General features: G+C 40.8%; 1 protein-coding gene across 4 annotated transcripts in view; it reads right to left on the bottom strand.

Annotated features, from left to right (window-relative positions):
* The window catches only part of tert (telomerase reverse transcriptase), a 38,795-nt gene that overhangs the window by 17,249 nt on the left and 7,054 nt on the right, over positions 1 to 14,492 (bottom strand). For 3 of the 4 annotated variants that reach the window (XR_009822137.1, XM_062029337.1, XM_062029336.1), the window contains exons 6-14: positions 12,334 to 12,495; positions 12,183 to 12,269; positions 5,979 to 6,064; positions 5,797 to 5,913; positions 5,633 to 5,704; positions 5,375 to 5,554; positions 5,084 to 5,210; positions 3,646 to 3,707; positions 1,944 to 2,068 (exon numbers count right to left, since the gene is read on the bottom strand). Coding sequence is in view for 3 of the 4 variants with exons in the window: in XM_062029337.1 (XP_061885321.1) it covers positions 1,944 to 2,068; positions 3,646 to 3,707; positions 5,084 to 5,210; positions 5,375 to 5,554; positions 5,633 to 5,704; positions 5,797 to 5,913; positions 5,979 to 6,064; positions 12,183 to 12,269; positions 12,334 to 12,495 (1,018 nt within the window). In the remaining variant the exon portion in view is untranslated. The remainder of the gene's footprint in view (positions 1 to 1,943; positions 2,069 to 3,645; positions 3,708 to 5,083; positions 5,211 to 5,374; positions 5,555 to 5,632; positions 5,705 to 5,796; positions 5,914 to 5,978; positions 6,065 to 12,182; positions 12,270 to 12,333; positions 12,496 to 14,492) is intronic. The other variant, XM_062029338.1, reaches the window with a different exon arrangement.

Genomic DNA, 14,492 nt, shown 5'->3' with positions numbered 1-14,492 from the left:
CTTTGTGGGAGGAATGTCTCATCGACACAAAAGCAAAAAAGCGATCCACATGCAAATTCAATACAAAATAAAGCATATTTATATTAAAATCTCAAAAATATATTTGCAAATACATGTTAATTTATACAAATTATTGATGTATTTGTATGTCACATATTTATATTTATACATTTTATTTGTATATGTTTTCAAATTTAAAAAATATATTTACAAATACACGTTTATACAAATTCTTGATTTATTTGTATGTCACATTTTTTTATTTATAAATTGTATTTGTATATATATTTTCAAATCTCAAAAATGTATTTACAAATACGCATTTATTTATACAAATTATTTCTTTATTTGTATATCACATTGGTATTAGTATATTTATTAATATATGTATATGTATTAAAATCATATTGATATATATAAGTTGATGTGAGACAATTCTACTTCCATACGGACGTCATGTGTGACTGTTGGCCAACAACATAAGTGCGGGAAAAGGCACCGGTGCAAGAAAGTATGTTTGTTTGTGAGAGCGATAGTGCGTCTATAAAAGAGTGTTTGTGTCCATTTCATGTTGAACTGTGTAAAAAAAACGTTAATAAACAAACATATTGTCCAGTCCCATGTCGGGTTGTACAATATACAGGTACTAATGAATTACTACAGAAAGGTAAAGTACCGTAATTTCCGGACTATAAGCCGCACCAGCTAAATTTAGGGGAAAATACAGATTGCTCCGTATATAAGCCGCACCCGACTATAAGCCGCAGGGTTTTGATGTGTAATTAGCGTAGTATATAGGGGTTCCTGCTACCACGGAGGGGATTGTCGGGACAGAGATGACTGTTTGGGAACGCAAAGCGTCCCATTTATTAACTATAAATCTTTCAATCATTCAATCAAACTTTCACATCTTTGACATGGCGAACAGCATTCGTGCAGAGTACAAATAATACAACGCTGCAAAGTAATACAAAGTGCTCGCCTGTACGTTATCAAAATAACCAGCCTACCGGTATATGAAAAGTCAGTCTTTAATCATTGTGTCATCGTCTTCCTCCTGCGTACTAAAACCACCAAAATCCTCTTTGTCGGTGTCGGAGAAGAACAGGCCGTAAATAAGCCGCACCCTTGTATAAGCCGCAGGGACCAGAACGAGGGGAAAAAGTAGAGGCTTATAGTCCGGAAATGACGGTACATACAAATACGTAGACACGCACCTTGTTGCCAATTATTAGCGCTGTTTAAACTGCCCACGTAGCGTAAGCTAATGCTTGTGAAATTACTAAATTTGTAACAAACTCCAAAAAGGTGTGTTTTATCTTTAACAATGTGTGTTTTACCTGCTGCATGTCTTAGCTATGTACCTTGACCCATATTGTTTTTAGTATTAATGTTATTCGTCTGAAAGCACGGACCAAGAGTGACAAATATAAACCATGAAGCATTTATTAATTAAAGCGTTCTATTCTATTCTAACCTAATCCTAAACTATGGCAAGGCTATATGTAGTAAACAATCATTTACTATTTTATATGAGTGCAATAAGAAAAGCCCAGTGTGTATAATGACTTTATTTTTGTATTTTAATCTTTTAAAATTATTCTTTAAGTGCAATAAGAAACGTATGTTTAATCGTAAGATTTTCTGTTAAAATGAAGCCATTAACGACATTTGTTAGTGGTACCCTTTATTTTGAAAAGTATCGAAAAGTATGGAAAAACATTTTGGTACCGTTACCAAAGTATTGGTATGGGGACAACTCTAGTCCCGTGTTAGTACTAAAGATAGTATTAAAAACTTGAAAAAGATCTGTCTAAGGTACACTAATTAAAGAAACTAACTCATTAATCACAAGTTAATTATTGAAGATTAATTGTGATGACATATTTTCGTTTCGTTATCATTTGACAGCCCTAATGTTTACAGTATTTGATTACAAAAACCTTTGTTGCTACGCCTGAGTAGCTGATTGGCGTAGCGGGCCATGTCCCATATCATCCGCAGGAAGTAGAACGGGTTCTTAGCAACCGTTTGGCCAAAGGGTAAACTCTGAACACACACATGGAATCTAAAAGACAAGTCAACATGTTTGCAGTCTGTGATAAATGACATATTAATTAGCGCTCAGCTCGTAGGTGTTGTGATTAACGAGCATGTTATTAAGTCAGTCCTAATAAGCACCCAGTGATGTATGTTGTGCATTCAATTCAACACATCTTGAAATGAAATGATTTGTGATTATTGTACAGAATCCATTCAATTACTGTATTTACATATCATGGTTAGAGTGTCCGCCCTGAGATGGGTAGGTCGTGAGTTCGAACCCCGGCCGAGTCATACCAAAGACTATAAAAATGGGAGCCATTACCTCACTGCTTGGCACTCAGCATCAAGGCTTGGAATTGGGGGTTAAATCACCAAAAATGATTCCCGGGCGCGGCAACCGCTGCTGCTCACTGCTCCCCTCACCTCCCAGGGCGTGATCAAGGAGGATGGGTCAAATGCAGAGAATAATTTCACCACACCTAGTGTGTGTGTGTGTGTGACAATCATTGCTACTTTAACTTGAACGTTAACAATATAAATTAAACATTAAAATAATGATTCATACCATATTGAAATATTTGCAATTTTATTTGGCAACAAATTACATTTTTTAGAAAAACAGTTTTATTCATTTAAATGTATTTATCATTCATACTTCATTTTTTATTATTTGTTCAATGTATTTTATGATGCATATTTGATGTTAATAGTATAGTGTTCCCTTGATTATCGTGGAGGTTTCATTCCCCTGGTGGGTACATTTCGGTGAAGTGGGGATGTTATTTTGGATAAATATATGCTGGGGCCCTTGGGGGAACATGACAAAATGCTTGGCTTCACTGTGACTATGGTGGGAGACAAGGAAAGACCTGGGTGTTGTTTTTGTTGTATGTTAATAGGGATACAGTGTTATGCGGAGGTGTACTTATAACAATTAATGAACAAATGATAGCATTTATAGTTGCGGTGGACAGTGAGGGACGCAAATGATGTTCTTCTTGTGGGATCTGATGTCGTTGTGGCTTGTGCAGCCCTTTGAGACACTCGTCATTTAGGGCTATATAAGTAAACATTGATGGATTCTTCCTGGGGTGTGTGAGCAGAAAATAATTGAGAAGCACTGATTTAACTTCTTTATAAACCCTCCACACACTTATAAACACTTTATAAAACCTCTACAAACCAATGTTATGTTATCATGGGTACTTAAGAAGGGTACTCAAATCAATGTACTCAGTGGTTCTTTTAAATCCGCCATGCACGTAGACCGCAGTTAGTGAAGTGCAAAGTGGCTTGGGAACACTGTAAAACTAATAATGAAATATATAAATAAATCACTTAGTTCAGAACAGTCTTACTGTTGTAATTGTGTCTAATGTTACATTGGCCAACAACATTCAATAAAACCTCTGCCTGGTTCTAATGAATATTTAGGCCTACTACGCTACTGTATTTTAATGTTATGGTGGTACTTGGAAAGTCAAGTGTTTTCTGAGGTGCTACATGGTGAAAAAAGTTTGAGAAGCACTGTGATGTAAGTTTTCATGTATATTAAGATGTGTCCACTAAAAATGCTGAAGTTCAAAATGAGGTCTTTACCTGAATGCGTGGAGCAGCACCAACTTGTAGATGTTCTTGTAGACTGCCTGCAGGGAATTTGTCTGCAAGGAAAACATGTCATTTAGGCAAAATACATTAAAAGATGTCTCCATTCATGCTTTTGACAGTTAATAAGGGCATTGATCACCATACTTGCCAACATTGAGACCTCCGATTTCGGGAGGTGAGGGGTAGGGGTGTGGCGGAGTATATTTACAGCTTGAATTCACCAAGTCAAGTATTTCATATATATATATATATATATATATATATATATATATATATATATATATATATATATATATATATATATATATATATATATATATATCTGCAATCTGAAAGTATGCAAACAAAACTGTGTTTAGATCATTGATACTTCAAACTTGCATAAATAAATCTTAAGGAATAAAACATAACTTGGCTTCTGAGAGCTTCAAAATGTAATGAATAAAATGCTAAAGTTGTTGATAAACAAGCAATTATTTTAATAATTAAATATGGTCATTTAAAATTAATTATTTCAAATATGTTTATTTTAATGTATAATTCTATGGCTGGATGTAATAAGGAGTCAGAAAAAATACAAATAAAAATACAATTAATTTTGATGTTTTTAGCAAAATATACTGTAGTAAAAATGTATTTAGATTTTTTTTTTTAAATTAATAAATATATTTATTTTTGGGTAAGATAAACATAATACAATTTATCTATAGTCTGGATGATTTAGTTCTTGTCACCCTGTTGTCCTCCCGTCTCTTCCCTGAGGATGGCTCCATGAGCTGGGCAAACGCCTGGAGATGCCCTATGTCAACAACACCTGGAGATGCCCTACGTCAACACCTGGAAATGCCCTACGTCAACAACATGGTCGGCGGCCCGTCGGTGCGCAGCTCGTACATCGCCGCCCTCTACTTCACCCTCAGCAGCCTGACAAGCGTCGGCTTTGGCAACGTGTGCGCCAACACGGACGGCGAGAAGATCTTCTCCATCTGCGCCGTGCTCATCGGGTGTATGCCGGACGCCTCGTATGGAATAACGTGATTGGGCAGGCACGCTGTTTATATCGTGGGAAAGCAGATGTGAAAAAAGGCTGTCCTCACTCAGGTCCTCATGGCCACACCCCCTCCAGCTCCGACTGAAAATCGGGACATTTTCGGGGGAATATTTGTCCCGGCAGGTTTTCGGGAGAGGCGCTGAATTTCAGGAGTCTCCCGGAAAATTGGGGAGGGTTGGCAAGTATGTTGATCACATCTACAATTTGGAAAGTGTGCAAGCTGCAGTAAGACATCATGACAAGACAAGTGTACAGTCTTTGATCATCACTCCAACAAAGTGATTCATTTCCTTCTTCAAAAGCCACGCTAACGCTAGTGAAGAAGGAATGTATTTAACTGCCTTGTAAAGGCACAACTGGCCTGTTTGCCTCCCTGACCTCCAAGTCCAAGAACAGGGCATGGCACTTGAGTCTGAGGACCATCATCATCTTCCTCCTCATTTGCTCTCCGGCTGAGAGGAAGGAGCCCAAAGTGAGGCTGTAGCGCAGAGATAGGCCCGCGTAGCTGCCACAAAGACAATGAAAGAGGTATTGGGTTGAGTCTTACGACGTTTATAAGTAGGTGCAAAGGGCAGGAAGAGTTTCTCCTTAACTTACAAGCGACCATAAAGCAAAAGGACAAAGACAAACCTCAAGATATTATTTACAGCCCATGAAAGGCCTCGTCACCTGGAGTAATCTTTGTGGATGCTGAGCGAGTGCGTGTCCAGCAGCAAGCCGCACCAGGGGAAGAGGCTGTTGGAGGGCAGGGTGCGGATGTTGGCCAGGGAAACCGAGGGAAAGTTGACCAGCACCTTCTGCGGGTTGATGACCAGGCCATACTGGGGGACGCCGGCCAGCAAGAGCCTGCTAACAGCCACGTCGGACCGCCTTAGCAGTCGGCTCACTTTAAAGCAACAGTCGCGCTAAAACGCATGGCAGCCATACCTGAGAAACTTGTGTGCCTCACGGGGGTCAGGCGTGATCAGGAGGAAATCATCCACTAGTCTCATCAGCCGTCTGGGCACGGAAAAATACCAACATTTAGCTCCAAAACGCTGCCCTCTGCTGCTGAGAGGCTATTATCACGTCTGCAGAAAGCCCAGCAGTACCCTTTGAGTCCCGCCCTGCCTTGGAACAGGCTCTTCTCCATGTGACCGTAGCACAGACAGCACAGCAGACTGGACACAGCAGAGCCCTGAGGAATCCCGCGACACTGACGGTATGTTCTGGAACCAAGGAAGCCCAAATAAAGTTATGCAGATTTACGCTGAGAATAAAAGTGCAACCTTACTTCTTCCCGAACCGTACAACACTGCCATTCAACATTTGGGTGAAGAACTCCAGCACCTCTTTTCCATGTATATCTGAGGAAAGGTTCTGAGAGAAGGACCAGAATTAGTTCATACAGTCGTCCCTCCACACATCCCATCTTTTAAAGGCCTACTGAAATGAAATGTTTTTATTTAAACGGGAATAGCAGATCCATTCTATGTGTCATACTTGATCATTTTGCGATATTGCCATATTTTTGCTGAAAGGATTTAGTATAGAACAACGTCGATAAAGTTCGCAACTTTTGGTCTCTAATAAAAAAAAACCTTGCCCCTACCGGAAGTAGCGTGACATTGTCAGTTGTTCACTCCCTCATATTTTCCTATTGTTTTCAACGCAGCTAGAGCGATTCGGACCATTACCCCATTAATTTGAGCGAGGATGAAAGATTCGTGGACGAGGAACGTTAGAGTGACGGACTAGAATGCAGTGAAATACATATTTTTTCTCGCTCTGACCGTAACTTAGGTACAAGCTGGCTCATTGGATTCCACACTTTCTCCTTTTTCTATTGTGGATCACGGATTTGTATTTTAAACCACCTGGGATACTATATCCTCTTGAAAATGAGAGTCGAGAACGCGAAATGGACATTCAGTGCCTTTTATCTCCACGACAATACATCGGCGAAATGCTTTAGCTACGAGCTAACGTGATAGCATCGTGCTTTAACTGCATATAGAAACAAAAAAAATAAACCCCTGACTGGAAGGATAGATAGAAAATCAACAATACTATTAAACCGTGGACACGTAACTACACGGTTAATGCTTTCCAGGCTGGCGAAGGTTAACAATGCTGTGCTAACGACGCCATTGAAGCTAACTTAGCAACTTAGCAACCGGACCGCACAGAGCTATGCTAAAAACATTAGCTCTCCACCTACGCCAGCCAGCCCTCATCTGCTCATCAACACCCGTGCTCACCTGCGTTCCAGCGATCGGCAGAAGGACGAAGGACTTCACCCGATGCGTTTGGCGGCCCGGAGACGTAGGAAGTCAAGGTGAGGTCGGCGGCTAGCGCGGCTAGCGCTCCAACAAAGTCCTCCTGGTTGTGTTGCTGTAGTCCGCTGCTAATACACCGATCCCACCTACAACTGTCTTCTTTGCAGCCTTCATTGTTCATTAAACAAATTGCAAAAGATGTCCAGAATACTGTGGAATTATGAAATGAAAACAGAGCTTTTTGTATAGGATTCTACGGGGTACCATAACTTCCGTTAAACTGACTTCGTCACGCGCATAAGTCATCATACCGCGACGTTTCAGCCGGATATTTCCCGGGAAATTTTAAATGTCACTTTATAAGTTAACCCGGCCGTATTGGCATGTGTTGCAATGTTAAGATTTCATCATTGATATATAAACTATCAGACTGCGTGGTCGCTAGTAGTGGCTTTCAGTAGGCCTTTAAAGCATGTTCTAAGTATGGTTAGTACAAATTCAACATGTTCAAGCATAACAATGGCTAACTTCATACATTTACTCCATTACATTCACTGAAGTAACTTTGTCAGAGTAGTTTTAATGCAACTGGAGTAACTTTGTCAGAGTAGTTTTAATGCAACTGGAGTAACTTTGTCAGAGTAGTTTTAATGCAAATGGAGTAACTTTGTCAGAGTAGCTTTAATGCAACATCCTTACTAGCCTATATAAATCAACTATTTATAAATACACATTAGTAGGCTAAATGAACCTCTTTAACATATTACGTATAAGTCATGGACAGTGCAGTGTCAAACAATTCCGTTGTTTGGAACAACTGGAACACAAACTGGCCCGCTTCCGCAACCACCTGAGATTCACATTACGTTGCCGAGATGAAAGAGTTGTTCCAACAAGCTTGGGGATCAAAAACCCAATTCCGACGATGAACGCGGAACGAATTGTAAGAAAAGCACGGAATGCCTTGGTGAGAGAAAGAATACGATGCACGGTGAATAAGATCAACAACATAGAAGAGCAGTTAACCGAAAAAAGGAGTGGATTTAAACAACGTTTCCCCCTGGACACGGAAACCGAACGAATAATGAATGAACACCTACAACGTGAGCACGAGAAGGAATTCAAGACAACAAAATACCGTCACATCAGAAAACTTGAGAAGCTAACCTCAGCGAAGAAGGAGGAGGAACACACACAAAAAAGAGAAAAATGGGTATGTAACCTTTCACAACGCAAATTAACAGTAATGGAAAACAAGGTGTTGTCTCGCGGCCTTAACTTTGCCACAACCCCAATAAACATCCCATACGAAGAATTCATCGTAGCAACAGAGATAGCATGTCATAAATTAACAAATCAAGGCGACAAAGCGGGTTTGCGCAACGAGGTAGCAGGGATACTGAAGACTGCCAAAATAACACACACAAACACCAGTAGGGAAGAATGGAAAGCTATACAGTCTATAGCCAAAGACAAAACCATCAAAATACTACCTGCAGATAAAGGAAGGACAACAGTCATTATGGACACAAAACAATATGAAAACCAAATGATAGCTATGCTGGAGGATAAAGACACATATGAAGTTCTAAAAAAGGACCCGACAGAAGACAAAAAGAAAAAACTGAAGACTCTACTAAAACCATTAGTGGACGAGGGAAAAATAGACAAGGACAACTACAGTTTTTTAGTACCGACAGCCAGTATCACCCCTAGAATATACGGCACCCCCAAAATACATAAAAAAGACGTTCCACTCCGCCCAATTGTTGACAGTATAGGCTCAGTTACATACAACCTTTCGAAAGCCCTAGTCGAGATAATAAAACCTCTCCTAGGCCAGACGAAGCAACACTGCAAAAACTCAAAGCAGCTGGCACAAGAATTAAGCACTGTAAAAGTAGAATCAGACGAGATACTCATATCTCACGACGTAGTCTCCCTATTCACAAAAACACCAGTGGACGTCACAATAAACATAGTACAGAACCGCCTGAAAGCAGATTCAACACTCCGGAAACGAACAAACCTAACAGTTGAAGACACAGTCCAGTTGTTATCATTCGTAGCCAAGTCTACATATTTCCTGTTCAGAGGGACCATATACAGACAGAAGGAGGGTTTTGCCATGGGGGACCCCCTCTCAGCCATCATGAGTGGTTTCTTCATGGAGGACCTGGAGGCCAAAGCCATAGCCACCGCTCCCGAAGGATGTAGACTGTCCCTCTGGAGGCGCTATGTGGACGACATCCTGGAGAAAATTAAGACCGGCCACACACAAAGACTCACACACCACTTAAACACCATAGATGAGACGGGAAACATAAAGTTTACTGATGAAGAGGAAGAGCACAGATCCATCGCGTTCCTGGACATGAAAATCAAGCACACTGAGGATGGAAGCATCAAGATAACAATATACAGAAAACCCACACACACAGATCAATATTTACTATGGACATCAGAGCACCCCACAGCACACAAATTGTCAGTAGTCCGCACCCTATATGATCGCACCAAGGTGATCACAGACAACCATGACAGAGAAAAGGAGGAGGACCATATAAAACAGGCGCTCAAAGCCTGCAACTACCCAAACTGGGCCATAAACAAAGGCAAACGAGAGGTCCAAAGGAACAACAAGGAGGAAAAAAAGAAGAAAGGTTCTAGGCCTGAGAACCTGGGCATGGTCACCCTCCCATACGTCAGGGGTGTCACAGAACGCATACAGCGAGCGATGAGGAAACACCACATCAGCACACCAGTGAAGCCGCACATCAAGCTTCGCCAAATCCTAGTACACCCTAAGGATGAGATCCCCCCTGAGAAAAAGTGTGATGTGATATATGAGATCCCTTGCCTAACATGCAATAAAACATACATAGGAGAGACAGGTCGACAGTTCAGCACACGAAAAAAGGAACACCAGAAAGAATGTGAAATGGAAACATCTGGAACGCTCACCCGTGCAACGAGAATGAAAGCAACGCAGGAAAATCTGAAATCAGCCATTTCAGACCACTGCAAGAGGGAAAACCATCTAATGAACTGGGAGGCAGCCAAGGTAATTAGAATGGAAAGCAACAAATTCCATCGGTGGATCAAAGAGGCGGTTGAAATCAGGAAGCGGGCCCCAAAGACTGTCAACAGGGACGAGGGAGCCTACCAACTATCCCACACCTGGGACACAGTCCTGCAGGGCCGCCCCCGGCCGTTTGGTGGACATCCGGACGACAGGGGGCGCCCCGCCCTACCCCCGACGCACACCAGGGGACACCGCCATCCCACCACCTCAGGTGGGATGGAACAATCCATATAACACGTCACAGATGACGTCACACTAACATCACGTGACACCTCTGAGGAAGGCTGCAGAAGCAAGATAGCCCAAACTTGTCAGGTACAAAACTTTACCTTACTAGCCTATATAAATCAACTATTTATAAATTTAATGCAACATACTGTTACTCGAGTCATTTTGTGAAGAAGAAACACTACTTTGACTTTCATTCCGATCGCTGCGTTGATTTATATCATCATTACATTTATTTATAATCTGTTGATTGCTGCTTGCATGGTCTCGTTAGAGATTTGTGTCACATGACTCTGTTTCACCAATCCAACATAAACACTAGTGACTTTTGACCAATGGAACGGAGGCTGGCAGTCACATGACTGTACTCAAACTACACACTGTAAAAAGTGACATGATGGTCAATATTTACTTACAAAGCATGAAAAATGGTCATGTGTGTCAGTAAGAATGTTCACATTTCAACTACATATGTCCGATAATATCGGACTGCCGATATTATCGGACGATAAATGCTTTAAAATGTAATATCGGAATTTATCGGTATCGGTTTCAAAATTATCGGTATCGGTTTCAAAAAGTAAAATGTATGACTTTTTAAAAGGCCGCTGTGTACACGGCCGTAGGGAGAAGTACAGAGCGCCAATAAACATTAAAGGCACTGCCTTTGCGTGCCGGCCCAGTCACATAATATCTACGGCTTTTCACACACACAAGTGAATGCAAAGCATACTTGGTCAACAGCCATACAGGTCACACTGAGGGTGTCCGTATAAACAAGTTTAACACTGTTACAAATATGCGCCACACTGTGAACCCACACCAAACAAGAATGACAAACACATTTCGGGAGAACATCCGCACCGTAACACAACATAAACACAACAGAACAAATACCCAGAACCCCTTGCAGCACTAACTCTTCCGGGACGCTACAATATACACCCCCCCCCTCCCCACACCTCAAACCCGCCCACCTCAACCTCCTCATGCTCTCTCGGGGAGAGCATGTCCCAAATTCCAAGCTGCTGTTTTGAGGCATGTTCAAAAAAAGAATGCACTTTGTGACTTCAATAATAAATATGGCAGTGCCATGTTGGCACTTTTTTACATAACTTGAGTTGATTTATTTTGTAAAACCTTGTTACATTGTTTAATGCATCCAGCGGGGCATCACAACAACATTAGGCATAATAATGTGTTCATTCCACCACTTTATATATCGGTATCGGTTATTAAGAGTCGGACAATATCGGAATATCTGATATCGGCAAAAAAGCCATCATCGGACATCTCTAATTTCAACCTACAAGAATTCCAATTCCAACCAGAGAAAACGCTAACTTGTAGATGTAGTTTATGTTTTAGCTAACGTTATGCTAAAATTAACCTGTTATAACAACCTAAGTGACTGTAACATGTTAGTTTTTTGTAGTAGGGTGTCTCTGTCTCCCAACACACACACACACACACACACACACACACACACACACACACACACACACACACACACACACACACACACACACACACACACACACACACACACACACACACACACACACACACACACACATACACAAACACAAACACACAAAGTATGGTTGGAGATCAAGTATCGTAGAAAATAGTTACTCACCAGTTACTCAGTACTTTTTTCACTTAATTCTCTCTAGTAATTTTTGGAGTCATACAGGCTTTCTGGAGGTATAATTATTAATCCTATTTATGTGACTATATGGGTGTTATTTCATGTCTAAAATGTTCTAATAATGTTTAAAACCTTAGTTAGATGCTGTAAACAGTTTTTCTGCTCTAGCAATGAAAACATTTGATCTATGATTAATAATTCACACTCCGTATAAAATTCACCAGATAAACGAGGGTTTGAGGATGCGGCACAAACCTGCTCCACCAGTATGGCGTGATGAACTTTATGGCTTCTTTGCAGCGCTGACACGAAGCTCTTCATGTTGGTGGCACCCATGTTGTCCTCCAAGAAGAAAAGACAAAGATTACAAGTGTGTTTTAAAGCACGTGGGCATGCGGGATGGTACCTGTCGTGCAAAGGACTTCCTCAGGCCCTCGTGAGAGTCCGCCCAGAGCTTGGCATAGCTGCGTATGGAAAAGGGCTGGTCTTGGACGTGTGACAGCGCTTGGCCAATCACATGGAGAAGTTTGGCATGAGGCAGACTTTCGTACGCTCCGCTGACATCCACCTGAAAGTTAGAAACAGAAAGTCAGTCACAATTGACCCTCAACACTTCTACTTTCTTTTCCATTGGCAGCGCTTTTTCTGTCTTTACAACCAAAATAACCTCCTTCTTCGTGGACATGACACCACCTCTGTCTCACCCGTAGAAAGTTGAGCCTGCCAGGCTTCGCTGTACACCATAAAATAAAGTCTGGAGCTCTGCCTACTAACCGTCAGCTACAAACACAGGAGCTGTTTTGTATTTCTTCTAGCAAACTGTAGCTGTTAAAACATGAGTGTACTGTTAGCAAGGCAGCTAACGTTTGGATAGTCCTACTGTCTCATTCCTTCATGTGACGTTATTGTATGTTTACCAACTCTTTTGTAAGATGAAAAGCTGCACAATGCACTGTCTGAGAGACTATTGTATGTTTACCAACTCTTTTGTAAGATGAAAAGCGGCACAATGCACTGTCTGAGAGACTATTGTATGTTTACCAACTCTTTTGTTAGATGAAAAGCAGCACAATGCACTGTCTGAGAGACTATTGTATGTTTACCAACTCTTTTGTTGGATGAAAATCTGCACAATGCACTGTCAGAGAGACTATTGTATGTTTACCAACTCTTTTGTTAGATGAAAAGCTGCACAATGCACTGTCAGAGAGACTATTGTATGTTTACCAACTCTTTTGTTAGATGAAAAGCTGCACAATGCACTGTCAGAGAGACTATTGTATGTTTACCAACTCTTTTGTTAGATGAAAAGCTGCACAATGCACTGTCTGAGAGAGACTATTGTATGTTTACCAACTCTTTTGTTAGATGAAAAGCTGCACAATGCACTGTCTGAGAGACTATTGTATGTTTACCAACTCTTTTGTTAGATGAAAAGCGGCACAATGCACTGTCAGAGAGACTATTGTATGTTTACCAACTCTTTTGTTAGATGAAAAGCTGCACAATGCACTGTCAGAGAGACTATTGTATGTTTACCAACTCTTTTGTTAGATGAAAAGCTGCACAATGCACTGTCTGAGAGAGACTATTGTATGTTTACCAACTCTTTTGTTAGATGAAAAGCTGCACAATGCACTGTCAGAGAGACTATTGTATGTTTACCAACTCTTTTGTTAGATGAAAAGCTGCACAATGCACTGTCTGAGAGAGACTATTGTATGTTTACCAACTCTTTTGTTAGATGAAAAGCTGCACAATGCACTGTCTGAGAGAGACTATTGTATGTTTACCAACTCTTTTGTTAGATGAAAAGCTGCACAATGCACTGTCAGAGAGACTATTGTATGTTTACCAACTCTTTTGTTAGATGAAAAGCTGCACAATGCACTGTCTGAGAGAGACTATTGTATGTTTACCAACTCTTTTGTTAGATGAAAAGCTGCACAATGCACTGTCTGAGAGACTATTGTATGTTTACCAACTCTTTTGTTAGATGAAAAGCGGCACAATGCACTGTCAGAGAGACTATTGTATGTTTACCAACTCTTTTGTTAGATGAAAAGCTGCACAATGCACTGTCAGAGAGACTATTGTATGTTTACCAACTCTTTTGTTAGATGAAAAGCTGCACAATGCACTGTCTGAGAGAGACTATTGTATGTTTACCAACTCTTTTGTTAGATGAAAAGCTGCACAATGCACTGTCAGAGAGACTATTGTATGTTTACCAACTCTTTTGTTAGATGAAAAGCTGCACAATGCACTGTCTGAGAGAGACTATTGTATGTTTACCAACTCTTTTGTTAGATGAAAAGCTGCACAATGCACTGTCTGAGAGAGACTATTGTATGTTTACCAACTCTTTTGTTAGATGAAAAGCTGCACAATGCACTGTCAGAGAGAGACGTAGACCAACACAGCTAATAAGCATTAAAGTTACAGGCACACAAAACAGTCTAAAGCTGAGGTTCAAAGCATGGCCAACATTCTGATGAGGGGTGTCTCCATCCGATATTGGTATCGGTCTGATATTAGCATAAAATTCAAGTATTGGATGATATC

The sequence above is a fragment of the Entelurus aequoreus genome, linkage group LG20 (genome assembly GCF_033978785.1).
Source record: "Entelurus aequoreus isolate RoL-2023_Sb linkage group LG20, RoL_Eaeq_v1.1, whole genome shotgun sequence".
NCBI lineage: Eukaryota > Metazoa > Chordata > Actinopteri > Syngnathiformes > Syngnathidae > Entelurus > Entelurus aequoreus.
The sequence above is the reverse complement of the archived record's forward strand: the minus strand, read 5'-3'. Positions and strand labels throughout refer to the sequence as shown.